General features: G+C 42.8%; 1 protein-coding gene across 4 annotated transcripts in view; it reads right to left on the bottom strand.

Annotated features, from left to right (window-relative positions):
• DCDC2 (doublecortin domain containing 2) overlaps positions 1-22,601 on the bottom strand; it is a 165,218-nt gene that overhangs the window by 4,030 nt on the left and 138,587 nt on the right. For all 4 annotated transcript variants that reach the window (XM_053920221.2, XM_053920219.2, XM_071220965.1 and 1 more), the window contains 2 exons: positions 20,154-20,254; positions 874-1,179 (listed from right to left, as the gene is read on the bottom strand). In XM_053920221.2, the coding sequence (XP_053776196.1) occupies positions 874-1,179; positions 20,154-20,254 (407 nt within the window). The remainder of the gene's footprint in view (positions 1-873; positions 1,180-20,153; positions 20,255-22,601) is intronic.

Here is a 22,601-nt window from a genome sequence, read left to right as displayed (position 1 = left end):
CCTATTCATCATACTGGGTTGTTGGGGATGAATAGACCAAGGCCCACATGAGGGAGGAAGACCCTGAGCTGCTGGATAGACTGGAAGGAAGGGCACAAGCAGATTGTGAGAATGCTGTGGGGTACACAGGCCTCTTATACTGAAAGACTCAACTTTAGCCTGTTCATCATTGGCATCTAACTTAACCCATCATCTCAAACTCTGTCAGTCCTATGGAGGAATGTCAGGACTTGAGAATATCCTGCTCTAGGGCCGTGGTGGGGAATCAGGCTGGGCAGGAGTCTTCGACATGTATTTCTTCCCCTTGCTGTGTAATGAATAGTACTGTATATTATTAAGTGCTTGGAATATTGTGCACTTAATTCAATTAACCCATTTAAAGAGGACTAAACAAACTAAAGTATAATATTCCTAGAGAGCAAAGAAGTCACCCATAACAGAGACAGTGTTCTTTAAATCATATCTGTGTCTCACTGGTCTTGATAGTCATTGCTGGTTTATAACTTCCCTGCTCTTAACTCAATTGTACTTCTTATTTGTATGCCTCTCCTTTGTTGTATATGTTCTTAGGAGGCTCTGTAAATTTTTGGTAGAATAAGGTAGGAAATGGATGGAATGGATGGGTGGTTGGACAGATGGATGAGTGGATAGATGAATGGATGGATGACAAGAAGGATGGACATATGAACTGTCAGATTGGTGGTTGAGAGTACTTCTTAACTTACTAAAATCATATAGTCAAGTAAATAGTACTGACCGTCCCCTACTCAACAAGTGGTTTCAGTGTAAGTCCTAAGTGCTTGAATAACTCCCTAAGTGTGCACACACATACATTCATGCATGCACACAAGTGAGCAAAGGCAACAGAAATACCTCCTCTTGTTCATTGTCAGGCGCTCCTTGAGACTTTATTTCCTCCTCCACTGCCTCTTGAAGCTCGTTATTGACCTGATCCAGTTCCTCACCATTTTCTTCATCGGTGCCTCCACTGACACGCACGGGACCTCCCTGTTCATCCCGGGGCCCCGGCATCTCCTCAGCCTGCTCAGGGGCAGCGGTAGCCTCCCCACCTCCTTCTTCTTCAACTTCACCATTCCCTCCTGAAAACTCTTCTTTCTTCTCTGCATCCTTGCTTTCTTTCTCTCCATCTTCTTCCTCATCTACTATTTCTGCTGGCCTCTGATAGATCAAAAGGAATAATGGGTTAGAACAAGAAGTGTAACAGACATTTTCTGCGTATTATAATAATGTTTAGTTTACTTGACTGTAACATAATAAATATGTAAAACTTTCTCACATTTGCTTAATACTTCACTGTATATATTGTGTTAACCTTTACCGAGTGCCTACTGAAGGCCACTCTCCATAAGCGTATTCTCATTTAACACTCACAACATTCCTGTGAGGTTGGTATTTAACCCTATTTCACAGATGAGAAAACTAAGGTACAAAGAGATCAAATATATAATTCAAGATCCCACTGTTTCTAAATGAAAGAGCCAGAATTAGAACTAACCATGTGACTCCAGAACCAGTGGTCTTAACCCCCATGGCAGAGAGAAATCTACACTGCAAGGTCCTTGCTGACGGCCAGTGGAGTGTCTGACCCAGAGGAGGAGGTAAGAGGAATTTCTGGCGGAGAGAATATCATCTCACCACTGGTGCCTGATATGCATTTATATCTCTACATACATACAGGGCGATGGTGATGGCGCCAGCGTGTGAACCCACCAGATTTTCTAGCGCCAGATGTGGACGCTTTTCCACACAACGCTCACGAAAGTTGACAGGATACCTCCAAACACCAAAACTGATTGTTATGCAGATATGAGACTGAAAAACTGTTAGTTCTCTCTATAAAAATAACAAATGCTCAAGTATTTTAAAAAGTATAATTAGGTGTTTTTACTGTTATTTGGATGCATGTAAGCCTGCTTTAAAAGAGAGCAGGAGGCTGAGTTCTAGAGCCAAGACTTTGGAGGCAGAAAGACTCAGGGTCAAGTCCCAGCCAGGTACTTACTGGCTTTACCTAACTCCTGTGAGTTTCAGATTCCCACTTATAAAATGGAAATACAATAAAACGTCCATGGGGACCAAATGAAACAAGTTATATACAGTGCCTGGCACATTACAAATCCTAAAAAAAAGCACATTAAAATCCCCTCCCATTTGTTATGATACATTCTCCCCTGGAGCTATTATATTTCTTGATTGCCCCCAATAAAATAATAGTTTAGGGGGGGGTTAGGCTTGGTAGAAAAAACATAGAATGCTAGGACTGCAGACCTGCCTCTTTCCAGGTATCCGATGTTGGATGATTGCTTAATCCTCTGGCATCTGTGAAATGAGGGTTTGAAACACAATTAACCTTGACCTCCCTTCCAGCTCTGAAAGTCCATTCTCTTCTCATTGCCCAAATACTTGTTATGGGACTCTTAATGGTCTTAACAGTTTACATAATGAGTTAACATAAGCTTTCAGTTTTAGAAGTAAAAAGGAAGTAAATGAAGAGAAGTAGACTAAAGGTTCAGGATAAAATTCCACACAACATAATTTTGAAGAAGAAAAAGTTGAATCATGAACTCCTATATTCTGTCAAAACTAAAGTCTCAAATTTGATTATATGATATCAAAGATGCACTTTTTAAAATGAAGGGAAAAATAGTTGATAGCTGTTTTAAAATATTCCAAAAAACCATGGAGTTTGTCATCATGCAGATTAATAATACTATAGTGAGGCTGCATCTTTCAAATCTTCATTCAGATGTTTAATGTCAAACAGTGTAGGTAGGGCCCTGGCCATGCCTAAGCACGCTGACCAGGACAAGGCCCTTGGAAAGGCCAGATGCTGGGCAGAAGCTGAGGTGGAAGGGAAGTAGATCTGCCAGATGGCACAGAAAGGCAAGAGATTCATGAAATGTAACCCACAGTGCTTGCTAAGGATTTCTGGGTTTTATGCCTAAGACCTAAATGAATAAAGATGAGAAAAATCTCTCAGAATTGAAAAGAGTATATTCCTCAGGTGGCCAATAGACATATGAAAAGATGCTCAATGTCACTAATCACCAGATAAATGAAAATTAAAGCCACAATGAAATATCACCTCATACTAGTCAGAATGGCTATCATCAATAAATCAACAAACAACAAGTGCTGGCGAAGATGTGGAGAAAGGGGGATACTTTTTCACTGTTGGTGGGAAGGCAGATTGGTGCAGCCACTAAGGAAAACAGTGTGGAGATACCTCAGAAAATTAAAAATGGATCTGCCTTTTGACCTAGCAATCCTACCTCTGGGAATATATCTAAAGGAACCCAAAACACTAATTCGAAAGAATAGAAGCACCCTTATGTTCACTGCAGCATTATTTACAATCGCCAAGATATGGAAGCAGCACAAGTGTCCGTCAGTAGATGAGTGGACAAAACAACTATAGGACAGTTACGCAATAAAATACCACTTGGCCACAAAATAGAAGAAAAATTTACCCTTTGTGACAGTATGGATGGACCTGGAGAACATTATGCTACGTGAAATAAGCCAATCAGAGAAAGACAAATACCATATGATTTCACTCCTATGTAGAATCTAATGAACAAACTGAACTAACAAGCAAAATAGAGACAGACTCATAGAATAGAGCAGGATGACTACTATGGGGGGAGGATAGGAGGTAGAGGGACTAAGCAAAAAGCAAAAAGTACTCATGGACATGGACTCAGCATGGTGACTGCAGGGAGCAGGGGGTTTAAGGGAGATATAAATGGTAATGGAAAAAATACAATAAAAAATAAAGGAAAAAAAAGAAAACTGTATATCCCCATCTCTACACCCATGTCCCACCCCTACTGTATAGGAACACATGTGACAACGCCTTGAGGCAGACACACTTTAAGTGAGGAGCAGAGGAGTTTGGCAAAGAAAAGGGTGGGCACTGTCATTATAAGAACAGAACTGATGAAATGTCCTCGGTCAGACGCCACTGAGGAGCAAAGGCTTCTGGGGGTCAGGAAAGGAGACAGCACCAGGACGTCGGAGAGCTTGCACAATAAGACACTACATCAGGGAGGGGACTCCAGACGGGAGTGGGCTGGAATGAGGAGCCCAGTCAGAGAAACACTGCGGGTGGCTCCCCACTAACATGTCAGAGGATGCCAGGAAAAGGCCCAGAGACAGCAAGGTCCCTTCCTGGTGTCTCTGAGGGATTTAGGGGACACTCACCATGGGACCCTAGCAGACATTTGGGAGGCTTTCAATCACCATGACTTGAGCAAATGGGCCTAGAGCACTGGTTTGTGCTAAGCTGTACCCCAGACGCTGGGCATTAGGAGACAAACACAACATCTGTGACAACGAAGAGCTCAGAGCAGTGCAGTAACAACTGTGTTATAACAGGGCACAAGGAGAGAAGCAGTACAGGCACGTGTCAGGAAAGGGACATCCCAGGAGGGATGTGGCAGCCTGCTGCCAGCTCTCACATGTCTGGTCACAGACACTTCCAAAACCTGGTATGAATGGTGTTTGTGGGTGAAGAAAATAGACAAGAAGCACACCCGTCACCTGTCTGTGCCAAAGGTCATGCTCAGGGCTCCTCATCTCATGCAACACCCACAGTAACCCTCTGAAGCATGCTTCTAACGCCCACTTCACAACTAAGGAGAATGAGGGATCACCCAACACTTCCAGCACCACCACAGGTGAACAAGCAGGGCTGGGATCTGACCCTGAGGCAGTCCTGCCCCAAAGTTCTGGTATTCTCCCTTAAACAAATCACAGAAGATGATGCTACGTCACCTTGTCACCCTGTAAGCACACTCAGGTGTACTTTCAGTGGTCAGAAATGTGACATCTGCAGTAGGCAGCACTACTTTAGGGAGTTAATGACGCAGCCACCGGCAAGCAGTGTCCGTGGTGTTGTGGCTGAGACGAGACAAGTTCACATGGACTACTGAGTCCTGTGGAGGAAAAGGGATGGCAAGGCCACTCTCTCAAGGGGAGAGCACCCAAACCCTTGCCTTTGCAGGCTTTTATTGACTTAATTTGCACAGGAATACAGGGTGTATATGGAAAGCTCATTAATCATTGTCAGGCAGTAATAATCAAATAGATAACATTCAAAGAGCTCTGAGGGCTTATTCTGAGTCAGGGTCAGATGGATAAAGGGCCATAAAACTTTGGGGAAACAAACTCATTTCATACTTGGATGCTTACCATTTAAATTGAGGGTATTAGCAAAGCAGGTTTCACAGGATTTTATGCATTCTTTCTTAGGTCTGATTGTCCTGGGGAACCTGCCCTTTCCAGCACTGGGCCGCACCCACCTCCAGCATTGTGTCAGGCTTAGGTCGAGCAGGGGAAGTAAGGCAGCCAAGAGATTAGGAGACTTCTTGCAGACAGAATGAGGACTCAGGCCATGTCAAAGCCGAAGGGCAAGGGTCCATCATCCCCTTTCTCCATAGCCCGCCAAGTCCTTCCCTGAGGGCCCCCTCATGACCATGCCTGTCTTAGGTCGTCCCTCCCTTGAGGAATCTTACCCGTCATTGGCTAACTGGTCATGCACTGGGGGCCAAGCAGGGTGAAGTAAAGTGGGCAGAGGTGGCGCCCCTGCCAGGGAGATAAGTTTTGTCTCCTTAGTAGCTTGTGGTCCCAAGGTCTGTCACTCAGCCTTAGCCATGGGGGGTTACAGTCTCTGAACCCAGGCAGGGCAGTTCCCAACAAGTTAACACTACCAAGTTTGCTAGGCAGAGTACCTGAAGCAGTACATTTTTTAAAAAATCAGAAATACTACAGCACTAACGGCCACTAAGATTTCTTTTTAACTTGCCTCTGAGAATTGGATAAATGTAGATCACTCTCCTAAACTGTTGTAATCCTTACTATGCCTATACTTCCCTGTTCAGGGCAACTTTTGGTTTTGATTTAAAGACAGGTTGTATTTTCCTAATAAAATATTCAAAGATAAAACACCTCAAAATTCATTGTAATCATTTAAAAATCTGGATATGTTCCTTGACTCACTAGGAATATATTACAAGGGCTTGCTAAACCCTGGTAAGGTGACTGACGACCTCCTTTCTAAATGGGAAAAGGTATGTTTTCCTTTCTTGACATCTGGATTTATACCTGTAAGTTGCAAAATGTGCATTGGTTTTTAGTTTGTATTTCCTATCTTACCCCTTTCTTCACTCCCAAATATATTTACTTTTTTTCTCCTTTTAATGCAAAGGGCTAGAAAATGCCCTAATCTCTTTTTAAGGGGAAGGAGATACGAAGCCCCAAATTCAGGGTCTGTTCTCTTCACTTATTAGCATCGCCACCACAAACAAGCCGGGTTATGTTTTCATCCCATTATTTCTGTTAGACTTTCCCAGCACAGCTACTGCCGAAGTCATCGAATGAGTCCACATCTAGTTAGCTCAGCTGCAAGAAATGCAAGATTATGGTGCCGAAATAGCAATTTGATCAATTTAAATAAGACAATAACATTAGTTAAAAGGCTTATAGTCCTTTAAAATATACTGAGTGTAAAACAAAATTTATTATTACTATGACACTACAATTCAGGGCAAAAATGCTGCTATGACAGATCTGTAATGAATAAATGAAAAGCAATGTGCTTTTTGGTGTAATCTCCTTTGAAGTAGGCATTAAATTATTAAAGATGTTTTCAGTGTATACATCAATCAAATCATCCCCAGAAGGAACACTGGTTTTTACATCCATGCACACACACACAGATAAAATCTATACCATCGTGAGAGCCTGCAAAGAAGGAAAAAAGCCCTCCTTCTACAAGGAGGTGGGTGTCCATGGTGGAGAGGAGCCATTCCTTAGGACAAAGAGAAGCACAAGAGGCAAAGTGAGTGCCTTGCACACTTCCTCAATTCCCTTCCTTCTTTTCTTGCTATAGAAAGACCACTGAAGAGGAACCCAGTACCCCTTCCACAACCCCGAACTGACGCCCAGCCCTGGCACTAGAACTCTCACAAAGGAGGCCTCACTCAGGTGAATGGGATTCTTTGTAGGGCACCAGCAAGACCACGTTTCTCTCGGCTCACAGCCAGAACAGCTCTGTCCTGCGAGCCGGGCCATGAGCTAAAGAGCTATATGCAAAGACAGACACAGAAAATCACATATTGTGGGGTTTAATTTCTATAAAACATTCAGAATAGATACATCTTTAAAGACAAAGAGCAAATTAGTGGTTGCCAGGCTTGGGGAGAGGGGAGAGGAGAGAGGGAGAAGGGGAGTGACTGCTGAACAGCTATGAGGTTTCCTTTGGGTGATGCAGTGTCTGGGCACTAGATGGAGGTAACAGTTGCACAGCATTGTGGGTGCACTGAACGTCACCTAACCGTACATTTAAAAGTGATTAATGGCTCATTTGATGCTATGAGAATGCCACTTCAATTTTTTTTAAAGCTATACACCCAAACTTTCGACCATCAAGTACTTATCGATCTGGCCACCTCTCTGTGTCTACTAAGGCACCCAAAGAATGTGTCCCTTAACTTAGGGACCTGGGGTTATTTCCCTGCTTTACTCCACAATCTAACTCTTGCCAGCCACCTTACTTGCCTCCAGTATAAAAAGCTTCCCTTCACAAAATATGTGTGTGATTTGTGGTAGTAGGTCAATGGTAGTGTTGAATAAATGAGGAAGCTGAATGAATAAACTAACAAAGAAATTTGAGAAATCAGATTACTTAGAATTGAAATATAGAAAGTGCTGGAAAAATACTTATTAGATAGCTACCTTCTGTTTTAATAATGGGTTCCCACTCCCCTCCCTACCCCCAGAAAAAAAAGTTTCTATTTAATTTCTTCAAAATTCCCAAGTAGTTCTCATCCTCTTCCCATTTGGCTGAACCTGCCTGAGTGCCCGGCAAAGTGGCGACAGTCACAGCTGGAGCGACACCAGTGTTAACTCTTCCGCCAAGGGCTGCCATGTGCACAGCAGTCCATGTTCCACCCCACCGCAAAGAGCCTTACATATATCCTCATTACCTCTGTGCCATTATCCTCATTATCTCTGTACCAATTTATACAGAGAAAGGAGCAGGGCTGCCAAAGAAAAACGTAAGAGTAAGAAATTACAAATTGAGTTTGAGGGAGTGAGGAAGGAGGAAGAGAAACAAGAAGAAAAAGAACATTTTGCAGCCTCCAATTGCACTGACCACCCTTCTACAGTCAAGGGAAGCAGGGCTCCCACACATGACTCCACCTCCCCTCCCTGCAGAAGCCAGTTCTCACGTGGTCCCAAGAGACTATGTTCATGCCCGAGGAAAATCACTGGGCAGGGGGTCTTTTCTGGACGAGATTTGTGTCTTCTGAGGTTTTCTGCAATGGGGACGTCAACTGGCGATGCAAACTTTATACTGTGCAGGATGAGTCACCTATGGTCTGGTGCTTATGCTGCAGCTTCAGGTCAGACAATTCACCTCACCGGGTCTCAGAGTCCCCTGTAATGACCTCACAGAGCTGTAGTAAGGCCCAAACGAGACCATGCACATAGAAGACAACTGTAAACTGAACAAGCCATATATACTCGTATATATTCTTATTATTGTTGTCACTCCATTCTTCTTGCTATTTATTAGAAGGAGTTGAGAGGTTGTCTGATAAAATATTATAATACAGGATTTGTACTAATGAAATTGTAAACTAATGGGCCACATAAAGTACTATCCCTTCTATATCTCATGAAAACCGACAAAAAATGCTATCAAGACACTTAACAACTATTTTGCCCTTATTAGTTAACATGGTTAAAACCCACACTGATGTTCAACTTCTGCACCATTAGCCGGTTAGGGGTGATTCACATAAACTAATCAACAAAACTAATCATCACTGGTCTTATGTTTATTCTTGGCTTCTGAGTTCCCTAGCATGCATTTTCACAACAAATTTAACACCCAATAGTTTTTTTCTCTCTGAGCTGTTATCTATTCTTAAAAGGAATATAAACGTGCCAGAAAGAGACACCAGACAAGGATGATTTACACAAATTAGTACTGGACTTAAGTAACACACAACTGACTTCAGGTGGAATGACAGGTTGGCAGTAGCCAGTCAGCGGCATAGTAATGACAGCCGTTTAGGCAGCACGCCATGCTTCTGCAAGCACTTGCATATCTGTTGTCTCTTTATAACTCGCCAAGCAGTAGGGCAGGCATGAGGAGTGGGACTCTGAGCCTGAAGAAAATTAAGCAACTTACCAAGGGGTATATGACCAGGGGTGACAACATCTTTCATTTATGTTATAAAAAATAAAATAAGCAAAAGTTCCAATAGAAAGACAGTGGTCCTGGTAGTTTATAATCTGGGCATCATGGAAACCAGTCACCTAAAAAGCACACCTCCCCCCAACCCTCCCAATACATGACTAATAGACTGACGAGGCAGAGGGACTGGCCGGGTTGGGCTGGGTTCCAAGTCTCTGCTTCTCCCTTTTGTACTAGCTGCTGCCCATCTTTCTTACAGACATAAAAAACTGACTCTGTTTCCTGACTATTATTTTCTGACTTACTAGGCAGCATCAAATCAGAGACAAACCCCATTTTCTCATTGTTTAGGCCTGAAATGTGTCCCCTCAAAATTTGTATGTTGAAGTCCTAACTCCCAGTAAGTACCTCAGAATGTGACTTTAAAGAGGTAATTAAGTTAAAAATCAGGTCATTAGAGTAGGCTCAAATCCACAATGACTGGTGTTCTGGTAAGAAAACGAGATTAGAACACAACGCGTACAGAGTAAAGACAATGTGAAGACGACACAGGAAGACACCGCCATCTAGAAGCCAGGGAGAGAGACCTTAAAAGAAACCCACTCAGATGACATCCTGATCTCAGACTTCTGGCTGCCAGAACCATGAGGAAATAAATTTCCACTGTTTAAGCCGCCCAGTCTGTGATATTTTGTCACGGCAGGCCTTCAAACCCTTACCACTATCTTCTCTCTCCCCCCCACATTCACATCTATATGCATATTCTTTCCTCTCTCTCCCTGTCTTCCCTCCCCCCTATTTCTTTAAAAGGCCCTTTGGCACAGTCTAGGGAAGTCAGGTTCCTCATGAAGGTGAGAGGGCTGTCTGAATGTGGCAGAGCGGGAAGGCCAAACCCCAAACCCAGCCCTCCTTTCCGTGCCAGCAGTACTGCGGGGAGAGGCTGGGCGAGTGCAGGTCCTCTGTGGAAGAAGCTGGAAAGTGTCCTGGCCGCTTCCCCTGCACCCAGAACACCCTCCTTCCCCACTGTTAGATGTACCTTCCCTTCTCCAGCAAGCCTTCCTGGCTCCCTTAGTCAACTGTGCCCTCGTCACACCTGTCAGGTGTCTCTAGCTCACTCTGATCACAGCGTGTGGTTCTTCTCTATTTAGGTGAGGTAAGAAAATGGCGCACATGGATTGCTATCAAGTAGACACTTCAAACAATGTTTGGAACAATTAGGAAATAATGGGGAAATATCTGCCTTGGCTCTATGGAAACGTCTAGAGACAAGGGCTCCTTCGTATTCATCTTCAGGTCCATCACCGTATTTACCATGACGTTGTGTTATTTGATGCCTTAAATTAAACACACACGTGCCTCCCACAGATGAAAGCCAGCGTAGCATGTGCCCCCGGGAACATACAGGTGATAACGACAGGCTCACATTTTCGCACTCTCCAGGTAATAGCCGGTATTTTGTTGTATGCACCTCATATGCATAATCATATTTAAACTAACCTCACAGTTATTTGAGGCAAATACCGTTATTACCCAAATTCGCAGGTAAAGAAAAAAGCATAAACTTGTCCCAAATCCCACTGACTTGTCCAAAATTGACGGAGGAATAGGAACTCCTTTTTGACCCCTGGAGTGTACTAACTCTTTTCCCGAGATAATGCATAGAGCAATACCCCCAACTCAATACGATGCTAAATAGTTCCCTCCAGCTGGTGCCCCCTCAGCCAGTGCTTCCCCATCACTGGGGGACCTTGTTAAATGAGGGCTCTGAGTCAGTAGTTCCAAGCCTCTGCATCGCCAGCCGATCCCCAGATGGCTCTCTGCACGGTAAAGCTCTAAACCACATGTAAAATAAGAGGGTCATAAAAATGCCACTTCAAAAAAGCATTCTTGTTTAAACTTTCTAATTGTAGTAATGCCTTGAAATAATCCCTCTTTAGATGAAGATTGCATTTTTATCTTAAAAATATAAATTTTATTGAAAGCTGGAAGAAAATAGGATTAACTGTTGACAGAAAGATGTTTGGACTATTAGATTTATTCTAAGTCTATCACCATGTCACTGTTTATTAAGAATAATGTTATAAAACAGAAACATATCATTGCAGAGACAATAAATCTGGAAGATATTTTTACCTGTGCTTAAAGTCTTCTGCACTGACTGTCAAATCTTGGCTAGTTTGTGACTACAATTTAAAGAGAACCAATTTTCAGGTAGAAATCATTTCTCCAAAGAGTACATCCATCCTCTGGAATTTCAGGAGTGGCTCATGCCTATGAGTAATTGTGCAATACTACATTCTACAAGAAGCACGATTCTTGTGTTTCACTGGAGTCAAGAAGGGGTATCCATTGTATTCCATCCTATATACTCACTAAGCTAAAGTACATAGTAGCAAAATAGTGATTGCAGAAGTCATCTAGATGATTCCAGCCTCACAGCCTCTCTAACATCGAGAACATCAGAGCACAACCAAATTAACAGACATATTACACATATGTGTACAATTACAGGTACTACGTACCCTTAGAGGTAGAGGCTTTCATAAGACCTCTATGAAGTCTTTTCCTTTTTTGAGACTTTCATCTTATTCATCACAAGCAATTGCTGTTAATACGTATTAGACAAGTGACAGCAGAGTTTCTCTTTAACACCGACATTGGCATTTCAGACGTCTTTGCCTGAGTTTGCCTACATGTGTATCTTACTATTTACTTTGTGACGAACCCTCTGAGAAAACAACTGATTTGTATGGCAAGGCAGAAAAGGTCTGGTAGCGATTATCACTGGCTACATCCTTGCAGGGATGGCTCAGGGGAAACTATAAGTATTCAGTTTTTCTAGAGAATATGCAAGTAGTTACTGAGATTAACTCAGGATTCCTGATGATAAGAGAAAAGAAGATGGAATATGGAAATAAGACACAAAATATCAAAAGCATCAATTATTTGAAGGTATTTTCACAGACAGATGGAGCTGCTCAAATGATTTACACTTTAAGCTAGCACCTCTGACAGTAACACAGCCCAAAACTTAGAAATGGAAAAGGCATGTAAACACAGACTACAGCCGATGTCCTACCCATGTTAAAGTACATGGTGGTGTTTCTTATATTCGCATCAGAATTCCCTGAGTAATGTAGTTTTAATATTTAAGGCCTTTGCTATCTGAGATAACAGCACAAGTTTGAACTTTCCAGTCAAGACATCCTACTTAACCACCCTACCCCTCCATTCCCGCCTATCAGGTCCTCCTCCCTGGGCCTAGACGCTGGAGATCAGAACCGCCCCCCCCAAACGACAAGGCTACTTTAGATGCCCACTTTTCCATGTAACATTTGCTACACTTGAAACCCGGTAAGAGTGAGCACATTACAGGGTTTGGGTGAAAGTGCTGGGGTGGATTTTATGACACAGTTGTTGAAAGTACAGAAGTTACTGCGCTTGTTTTTATTTCTGTCTCCATGGAAACTAAAATCATCTCCTACCCAATTTTGATGAGGTGTTTTGAAATAATCAGTTTCAATTTTTCATTATTGCCAAGTACGCTTCCTGCTTTCCGCTTGCAGAGACTTACTTTCACAGAGGCGAAGAAAGGTTTACGCATGGCTCCAAGTGCGATGACCTACAGAAAGTGAGGCTGTGACTCTGTAAGGGCACAAGTACCGTGAAGCTCGGGCCAGCTACGTGCTGCAACCTGGCTCACCCAGCCCTTGCAAGCTCCACAAGCTCCTGTAACACCCATATGAGAAGATATAATACGCTGGAAACTTAGATTAGATAGAAAGGGAATATTTAGTCATCATTAGAAAAGAATCCCCATTAGGTTTTCTCACTTTAGAAGTAAACACTGATTTTCTCTCACTTACATCAAAAATCCCTGAAGGCTACGGTTTAATGTTGAATACCATTTCTACCAATTAATCACAAACCTACAATCATGATGTCGCGCAAAGCCTTGATGATGTACACAGAAATTAAGAAGCCAGATCATCCTCACCTCCACTCTTGCAGCTGCGTGTGATGCTTAGCGCACTGAACGTGAATATGATTCACTAAAAGGCTATGACAGAAAATAAAGAATGGGGGAGGTACTATTCGTGCATTACTCCTCAATGCTCAGGGAAGCAGTGAAGGCCGAGTTGCCCTCCACACAGACGGGATAGTTGCTCTGTGTAGGATAGTAAGTCCCTAATCTCCTCACTTCCCTTCCTTGAGGGGATCAGAAAGAGTACCAGACTGGAAGCCAGGAGCCCTGCACACCTATGCGGACTCCCTCATCAGCAGCTGTCTTTGTGGGGACATGGCCTTCCTCACTATGGAGCTTTGTTTCCTCAATGCCAAAGCAAGGAGTTTGAACCAGCTTCCCCTCTGGTTCTAAATATCTTATAATTCTTATTTTAATAAATATATTTCTTTGAAGCAGAGTTAGGGGTCTGAGGGAGGAAGTAGACTCCTTTATCCTTCTGTGTATTCCAATGCATATGAGAAAGTAATACAAGTAAGCTCTCCATTTAGCTTGCCTTTCATGAGAGACAGTGACTGCTGATTCTTCATAAGCAGCAGGTAGAGCAAGTGATGAGACCAGGGCGTGGAGAACAAAACTGTGTCATCGGGCGTTATTTGGACTCGACCCTCCTGTTGCTGGTTATATAGCCTCCAGGCTGCAGATTTTTAAAAACAGCACCTTGTGCTTTACGTGTAGAGCAGTAATCACAAACTCAAATGCCCCCGAAGGCTGGGGAAACAACATAAGTGTGCTGTCAGGACAGGTGTTTGGTAACGGGGCGTGCTGCGTTCCGTGGCGAACCGAGGAGTATGCGGCCTGCTAAAGAGATCCAGGCATCTTGAGCCCTGTGCTAGCCACTCTCTCACAGGAGATCTGGCCACAGGCTGCCCACTTGCCATCCCCTGTGTAGGTTCTATGAAGATGAATTAGTGTGGAAGTGATTTCTGGTTAAACACAGAAGAATGGACAAATGTGGGGGGTGTTTTCTCACTCCCTTATGATACCCCTCTAAATGCTGATACTCAAATTGGAGTATCTTACCAATTGGAGTATTTTACCAACCAGGTGGCAAACACCAATCACCCTGCCGTGAGATTCCCCCAACCTGATGCGCTCTGCCTTTGCACACGCAGGGTCCCTACTTCCCCATGCTAAAATCTAACCAGATACAGAGCTCAAATTCATTTCATGTTACATAACAAATATATTTAAATTTTTTTAAACTAACCAGACAGGCATGGAAATTCTGACATGGAGATGGACATCAAAACACAGAAAGAAAAAGAAACTTAGAAGAAACAAAAATAATATATAAAAAAGAAAGTTTAAAACAATAGATCAATCTTTGTAAAGATAAGGCATGATGTCACATCCAAAAATCAAGACTAGGATGCTATAAAAAGGAATATTCAGAGAATATAAAACAGCTCTTAGAAGTTAAAAATATAATGACTGGAAAAATCAACATATGGAAGATAAACACTGAGGTTTTTGAGTTAAAAAAAAAAGTTGAAAAAATAGAAAAAAATATCCAGAGAGATGAAAAGTAAGAGAAGCAAGTATAGGTTGAGTCCAGAAGGGCCTATATCCAAATACGTGTTGTTTCAGAAAGAGAAAAATAAAGAGAAGAAAGTTATCAAAGAAATAATTCAATTTTTTTTAAGAATAAAAAAGCTCATTTTATATCCAGTCCTATAAGCAAAAAACCTGCACCAAGGCACAGGATTAGAAATTTTCTGAACACCAAAGATAAGAGCCTAAGAGCTTCCAGATAGTGAGAAGGAGTTATTTTTTGAGGGCTCAGACAACAGAATGGCACAAAACTTTCCCACCTGCCATTGTACATGAGAAGGACAACTGAGCAACACTTTAAAATTTCTGAGAGAACTGATATCTAACCTAGAATTTTATACCTTGTTACACTTAAGTTTGAACAGAAAAAAAAAAAAAGAGACATTTTCAGACATGCAAAGTGTTGAACAAAGTGTGTCTTCCATGAGGTGTAACTAAGAAAGTGTAAGATATAGAATCTGAGAAATAGAGGGTCCATCCACTGGGGAAACAAAGGAAATTCCTGAAATAATGGTGAAAAAAAGACCAGGATAACCCTGAAAAGCAGATCCACAGAACAACTACCCAGCTTGAGGCAAGTGATTGAGGGCTTAAAAGATGAAACGGACTCCAGTATCACTACATATGCCTGAGTATGCCAAGAGGAGATCTACAACTCTGGCAGAGCTTGGGAATGGCATGGTAATAACTACACACACACACACAAAAAAAAAAAAAAAAACCCTGAGCAAATTAAAAAAAAAAAACAAAACAATTACTAGAATAGGGAGGAAGAATAATGGGTTATGCAAGAAAGGAAATGTGCCCAGCATATACTATACTATACTATTCTATGCTCAGCAAAGCATAATATTGTCCTTACATAGCAAAAATAATGTACAGTTTAAATGTTGACTGAGCCAAAAATTATTATGAAATTATAATGCGAAGAAAGAAGGGGAAAGGCAAGTGTGTGAGGTTTTTTGTTCATGTGGCCTTATTCGGGGAGGAGGGATGGGAAAGAGTTGGTAGGAGATCTAACTAATCATCTTCCACAGCCACTAAAGTTAGTAAATAATATCTAAATTTGAAGAATAAAATCAGGAAATGTATTTTGTCAAATGTGAGATGTCACCAATTGAAAGGATCTTTATTGTTCAAATAGGTTACCTCTGCGGGGAAGGCACCCAGGTGGGGAGAAGCGGAACAGGAGGTCACCGTGGTTGTTAGCATCTTTGGTGAACTGGCTGCCTTTTAAAAACATTGTGTGTGTAATTTGGATTAAGTAGTCTTAAATAAACAAGAAGACAATATATATCACAACCTACGACTAAAACAAGAAAAAAGCTTTCACTGCTCTGCCCAGTGCTCACGACACCGGCTTGAGTGCCATCTAAGGAACTGGCACAGAAACCTTCGGCAATTGTCACTGTTTTACTGCTCAGAATTAACTGCAGGCTGACGGCGACTGCTGTGAAGCGATCCAAAACCACCGTCAACTTATTGTCCCCACCTTGTGCTCTCTTCGGTCAAATGGCACAAAATCTAAAACGTAATTGCTTATTTGCCTATTTTATAGGTATTTATTTGCCAGTGTTTCTGAAATGGGGAATTCCCCTTCCTAATCCTCACTTATTAGGGGCAGTCTACCTGAATATAATGGAACAGGCTCGTTTCTTGCCTCCTTAACTTGGAAAAGCATCATTTTATAAATAGAGCCTAATATTCCCTGAGTCCTCGGTGCCAGGGTGCAGCCCCAGGTATTACTGAACCAGGCGCCTGCCCCACTGGGTTTGGACAACCTGACTGACTCGGCATGTGCACGGTACTCTAGTAAGAGTACCAAGTTCTTGTTAGAGCCAGTCTTCCCTAGGAAAAGCTATTTGTTTTGACCTTTCTGAGTATGTCAAAGAATGTGACATTCTTCAGTTTTCCATGAGTTCTGGAAGTATATTAATTTGTCACTAAAAAATAAAAAGAGTCTCGACTTCGGGACAGAGTTCAGACTCTTTCTTGGCTGGAATGTACCCACAATGCCCGAATACACACACTCACACACACACAAACACACGTGCCAGCTGACGCCAGTGGGGGTATCCAGGACTGAAAACTCTGAAGTTTTACCCTACTTGCCAGCTAACACACCGGCCTGCCACAGTGTCATGGACGCTGGCGGAAGACAGGACTCATGGGTCAGAGACAGGTCTGCACCGCTCACAGCAGCGTCCGTAGGGAGAGCATCACCGCTTGTTCTCGAGCCCCAAGGCCCCATTCCCCAGGGCAACGTGAAGGGGGCTAGGTGATTCGCACAGTGGTCTGCCTTTCAGGGGGGAAAACCCCACGCTTAGAGAGCCGAAATCTTTTATTCTCAAATAATTTTATTGTGGTAAAATACACATCACATAAAATTTGCCATTTTAACTAGTTTTGAGTATAGGATTCAATGGCCCCCAATCTTCCGTAATGGGTGGTGAACCTGCCCGACTTTTGCACCACATGGAGACATTACCTTTATTATAGCAGACAATAAGCAAACCTCACCTTCCTCTGCAGCAAGACTTCTCAGTCTCAGCACTGCTGACAGTTTGGACTGGACAATTCTGTGTGTGTGAGAGCTGTCATGTAACAGGATATTCTGGCAACTTCCCTGGCTGCTTACCCACTAGATTCCTTCAGCTACAACAATCAAAAATGTCCCCAGAAATTGCCCAAATCTCCTCCAGCTGAGAATGATTGCTCCCGAGAAAGTCACTGTCCCTGTTTTTCAAGCCTATTCACTATACTTAAAAAGTCCAGAATGAAGGCAATTAGTACCTCTGCTCACAAGGTATAGAGAAACACGAGACCTCTGTAGAGAACTGTGTCCCAGCGGAGGTCGTGGTATTTACTCCTAAAAGTTAATCTGCTTTTCAGGCACAGCTAAATTACTTGGCCAATTTGCACATGACATTTACACACACACACCCACACTCACCACCACCCCCCCACACACACACACCCTTCTTCATTGAAGTTACAGCATAAACCATTCAGAGGCACCAAACTCATTTTCAACGGGGGCCACATCAGCCTTGTGGTTGCCTTCAAAGGGTGGACTGTAAGTTAGGACTGTGTAAATGTAACTACTCCTTAACTAGGGGCAAGGAGCTTGGCGCTGCCATCGGGTAGAAACGAGGCGCTGGGCTGGATGAAACAAGGAGGGGGACCTTGTGTTTGCCACCTGTGACAGAAACCAACTCGGAGAAGTTAACTAGGAATAGCCTGAAAGGAAGTGTAAGTACCATTTGTATCTGAGCCAAGTTATGTACGATAACTACATGTCCTTTCTTACACAAAAATTTTGATCCCTGGGTTAATAATTGTTTTTCATTTGTTTGTTTTTCGCATTTAATACTCTCCCTCCGTGTCACTCAAGTGAAGTTAAACAGACCTGCATTCAAATCCCAGCCCCTTTATTTGACAGTACGGTCCTGGACAACTAATTCCACCTATGTAAGCTCACTTTCTTCCTCTACATAAAGTGGAAATAATAACAAAACCTATTTCACAGGGTTGGCAGCACGATTAGACAAGATAAAAGTGCCTGCTACAGTGCCTGGCACGCAGTATGACCCTAGCGAACAGCAGCTATTGTCCCACGAGGGTCACCACCGAGGTCGCATCCTCACTGTTGCTGTTAATGTGATGGACCCTAATACCTCCACACTCCCACTTGGCTCTTCACAAATTCCTAACCTCGCTGCATAGGACATAGAGCTAACGGTCACCATATCACACAGAGAATGACTCTACGCCCCGACAAGACATGCAGCTCATGCCAACCGCATGAGCTAGACAATCCCAACTCTCTTACTCAAGGAGTCAGAGAAGAAAATAAGTCTGGTCTTTTGTTACCTGGCTTTATGTCCTTCAAAATGACATCCATCAGTTGATATTGCTCAGCTTTTACCAATCTGTCTAATCAGTCTCCTGGCGTAGCTGTACTACAGTAAGTTAGCACCCTCCAGTCGATCAGAAACCAAGGTCTAAGGACGCTTGTCCAAGGCTGCTCAACTATTAGCAGTGATCAGGCTCCCACCAGCCACCCTGCCTTGTGATCATCAAACTTACAAGTAGAGAAATACCTATCACAGATTTCATAACTCATTAAACGGTCAACAAAGAGATTTCTCTTTTGGTAATAATGCTATGATTCTTTTTTCTTGGTATTTGGCTTTTTGTCTTTGGAATATAAATTAGTCTTGGTTTCAGCAGCTCTTAACTGTGATATATACATCTCTTCTTTGTCTTACAATATTTAATTACAGTTTCACAGGAGAATTAAAATTCCATTTAACCTCAGGAAAAAACAACTATAACTGGAGTTTATGAAAAATTATTAGTTGTAGCTAATCCTGGATAATAAATTGGATTTTTGAAGTCTGCGACCGCTGACGCGCCAGGCTTTTCATCGGGCCGGCGCCGCTCGCAGAAAATGCCTGTGGAGTCATCAGCAGCAGCTGCGCTGACACCCCGTCAAGACAAACACGACTGAGAAGGGCGTCTCTGGCAGGAGCTGCCTTGTGGAACCTGCTTCTTGAAAGGAAACGTCGCATAGTAGTTAGAGAACAAATGGCAATTCCTAGTGACTTCTGGTTCCCTCAAGCCTGGGATTATGATTTTCCCTCTTTACCTACATCCCCATCCTCCACTCGGGACTGTAAGAAACCTGGTCGAATTGTATGAAAAAGTCTAACTGGTATATTTCTGGCATCATTTAGCCAAAATTAATACTACTCAATCCCTTCTGTAAGCACATGTGTGTGAACACACACACACGCACACACACACCATGCAGTGTTCCACTGGCCTAAGAAATAAAATCCACACACACACAGCAAACATGTGAGCTGCATTTCTACACGCAATTGCTTTATGAGAGAATTCCAACCACAACAACTCCAAGGAGGCTAAAGGAGAAAACATCATGATATTCTAAAAACAAAACTAAACAACAAAACCCTGTTTCTCTAAATGAAGGACTTTTTTGTAGATAAAACCCCAAGCCAATATTATTTTTTCTGTACCAAGCTTTCTCCCTCTTTGTATCTCACACCTAACTCCAAGCCACTAAATTCTTCAATGTTCTTCGTTCAATATATATCATTGTCTATAATAATAACTTAAAAATACTCCATGCAAATGGCTACTCTTTGTGGGAATACTAGGAAGAACTGAAGGTGTTTTGTTGTGTTTTTAAGGTTTTCAGCCACACTGCACCTGGGAGGTTTCACCGACATGTGCATGGAAACAGCACGGAGCAGATAACACGAAACTTGAAATAAAAATAGTGGTCATTGGTATACATGTTTTTAAAGGCACGGTGGTTACCTGATCCACTGGAATCTCAACTTGAGTGTCTTCATCTTCTTGGACTTCTGCTGCCCCCCGCGTTTCAGATCTCTCCACGCCAGCTTTGAAAATGCCTTCATCTGTTATTTGAGACAAATACACAGTGAAATCAAAATCCAATTGTGACATCATGTGGCTGAATGTAGAAATTACAACCAAATACCTGAGGAAGATTGTTTTTAGTAGGTACGTTGGTGCCCTTTGTATGGACGGGGGTTTGCAGCCCTCTCCCCGCCAGTCTCCTGCATGTCCGTGGGAAAAGGGCTGCCGGCTAGAGCAAGGCCGACCCGCAGAAAAGGGGCCTGTCCCACACTCCCCCTGTGCGTCGGCTGATTTAAGGACACAGCACTGCAAAGGTATTTGGATGGGAAGGACTTCGCACTTATCAATCTGTTCTTCCCTCCTGTCCCTAAGACAGTGATGGTGCTTAGCACCCTAAAATGTTACTTTTGTATGTTTTTCTTTCCCGAGAGAATTCCATACACTGAATATAGTGTATTGGAATGATTCTCTCTGTTCAGAGCAATGTAAAAATATTTTTACTGCAACAGAATCATAGAGATGACTCCACTTCACACACAAGTTGACCTTCTATTTTGAAGATTTCCATAGGATTTTCACAATCTATGTCTTAAAATCCCCAACCATAAATGTACCCTGAGTCTCTAAGTTCCTTTGACTTGATTTCCTATGGAAGCAACAATAGAGATTTTCCACATCTGAAGTAGTTGTATTGTCTTACCCCTCACTCTGCTCTTCCTCAGGCCAAGGAACCAAAAACTCACACGACCCTTTGTCATTGAGTCTGTTGACTCGCCTCAAGACAAGCGTAATGGGCCAGCCACTCTCACAGAAGTCTTCTCGGTCCAATTTCTAAGGATCTCCAGGGATGGAGAGGTTCGCCTTCTTCTCAGGAATCTATTATACTACTTGTTACCCCTGTAGTCTACAAAATATGTTTTTATCTTTTGTCATAAAACCTCTAAAGAAAGCTTATTCCCAGAGCTCAGTTACTTAACCTATTTCACGTAATAACACTTCATGCTGTTAAAGAATGAGATCATTCTTAATTAAATGTAAAATATATTTTTACATTTGTTGAGGACCAATTATGAGGAAGGCACAACGTGACACTCCAAGACAGCAAATGAGACGGAGATCGTCCCCTGAAGTCGCCCCAGGCCCCTGAGCCATCGCAGACACAGGCACGACAGGTGCTGTTGCAGGGAAGGGCCAGGAGGCTCGGAAGGGTCTGGGGGGCGAGGAGGTGAGGGAGGGGGTGGGGAGGAGGGAGACACAGCCAAACTCCTTTTGGTTTCTCACAAAATAATTTCATTTTTAATTCCTTTTTTGGCAACTTGATTGGATGATGGCTCCTCTACCCTCCTTTTTTTAGAACTAGGGGTAGCAGAGCTCCCCTCGCGGCTGATTGTGCATGTTACGTTAATCCACGGGGATTAATTCGTGTTGACGGTTATCTACAGCATTCACTTAATCCCACACTGGACTCTCCTCTCCTCCGACAAGATATTTTTGCTCTCTCTTTCCATCCATCAGGTCTTGTATACTTAAGCAAAGCAAAGCAATTTTTTATTCACTGTAAGTGTCGCAGTTAAATCATCCTACATGTGCATGTAAATTGCAAATACACACATAACAGGATGCACTACAGAGTCATTACCAAATGGCGACTTCAGCACTGGCAGCTATTATCTCTACAGCTAACCATCCCCCCAAGGCTGGGCCCACGCAGCATGTCTAAGGATTACGTCCTGACTCTGGTGTGTCTTACGGCTGAGGACATGGGTCCAGAATGAAACAGCAGCCAAGAGCTCGGTGATACCAGAAGAAGGGATATAGAAAATAAAGCAGAGGAGGGGGTGCTGTTCTCACAAGTGCAGACCTGCAGTCAACATAGGCCTTTGCTCGGGCTCTCAGCAAGCACCGGGAGGGACACTCCAAGGTGTGACTCAAATAACAATCACTCTCTCCTAAAGGTGGAGAGTGCAAGGGGCGAATCCAAGCCTATAAAGTTGGAGTCAAAGGGACCGGGTAAGCTGATAGATGGCCCTCCATCAAATCCTGGAACTTGGAATTCAAGGAAATAATAATAGAAACAATAGAAAATAAATTCTGTTTTATTCACATGTGGAGTTCATTAACTCTGAGAATGTGCAGAGAGGCAGAATCAACTAATTTCAGAAAAGGGTTATACAATTTATTAACTGTTACCTCCAAAATGGGTTAAAAAGGGAAATCAGGTATGTCTGACATTCATTTCCGCCCTCTGAATTACCGTAGAAGATAACAATCACACTCATGCCCAAAACGTTCCCTGAGTTAGCCTTCAGAGACAGATGTTGGACTCAGTGGACTACAGCTTCGACCTACGTGCAGGACTGTTTGGGATGACATTTTTGCATCCAA

The sequence above is a fragment of the Desmodus rotundus genome, chromosome 3 (genome assembly GCF_022682495.2).
Source record: "Desmodus rotundus isolate HL8 chromosome 3, HLdesRot8A.1, whole genome shotgun sequence".
In the NCBI taxonomy this organism is placed as follows: domain Eukaryota; kingdom Metazoa; phylum Chordata; class Mammalia; order Chiroptera; family Phyllostomidae; genus Desmodus; species Desmodus rotundus.
The sequence above is the reverse complement of the archived record's forward strand: the minus strand, read 5'-3'. Positions and strand labels throughout refer to the sequence as shown.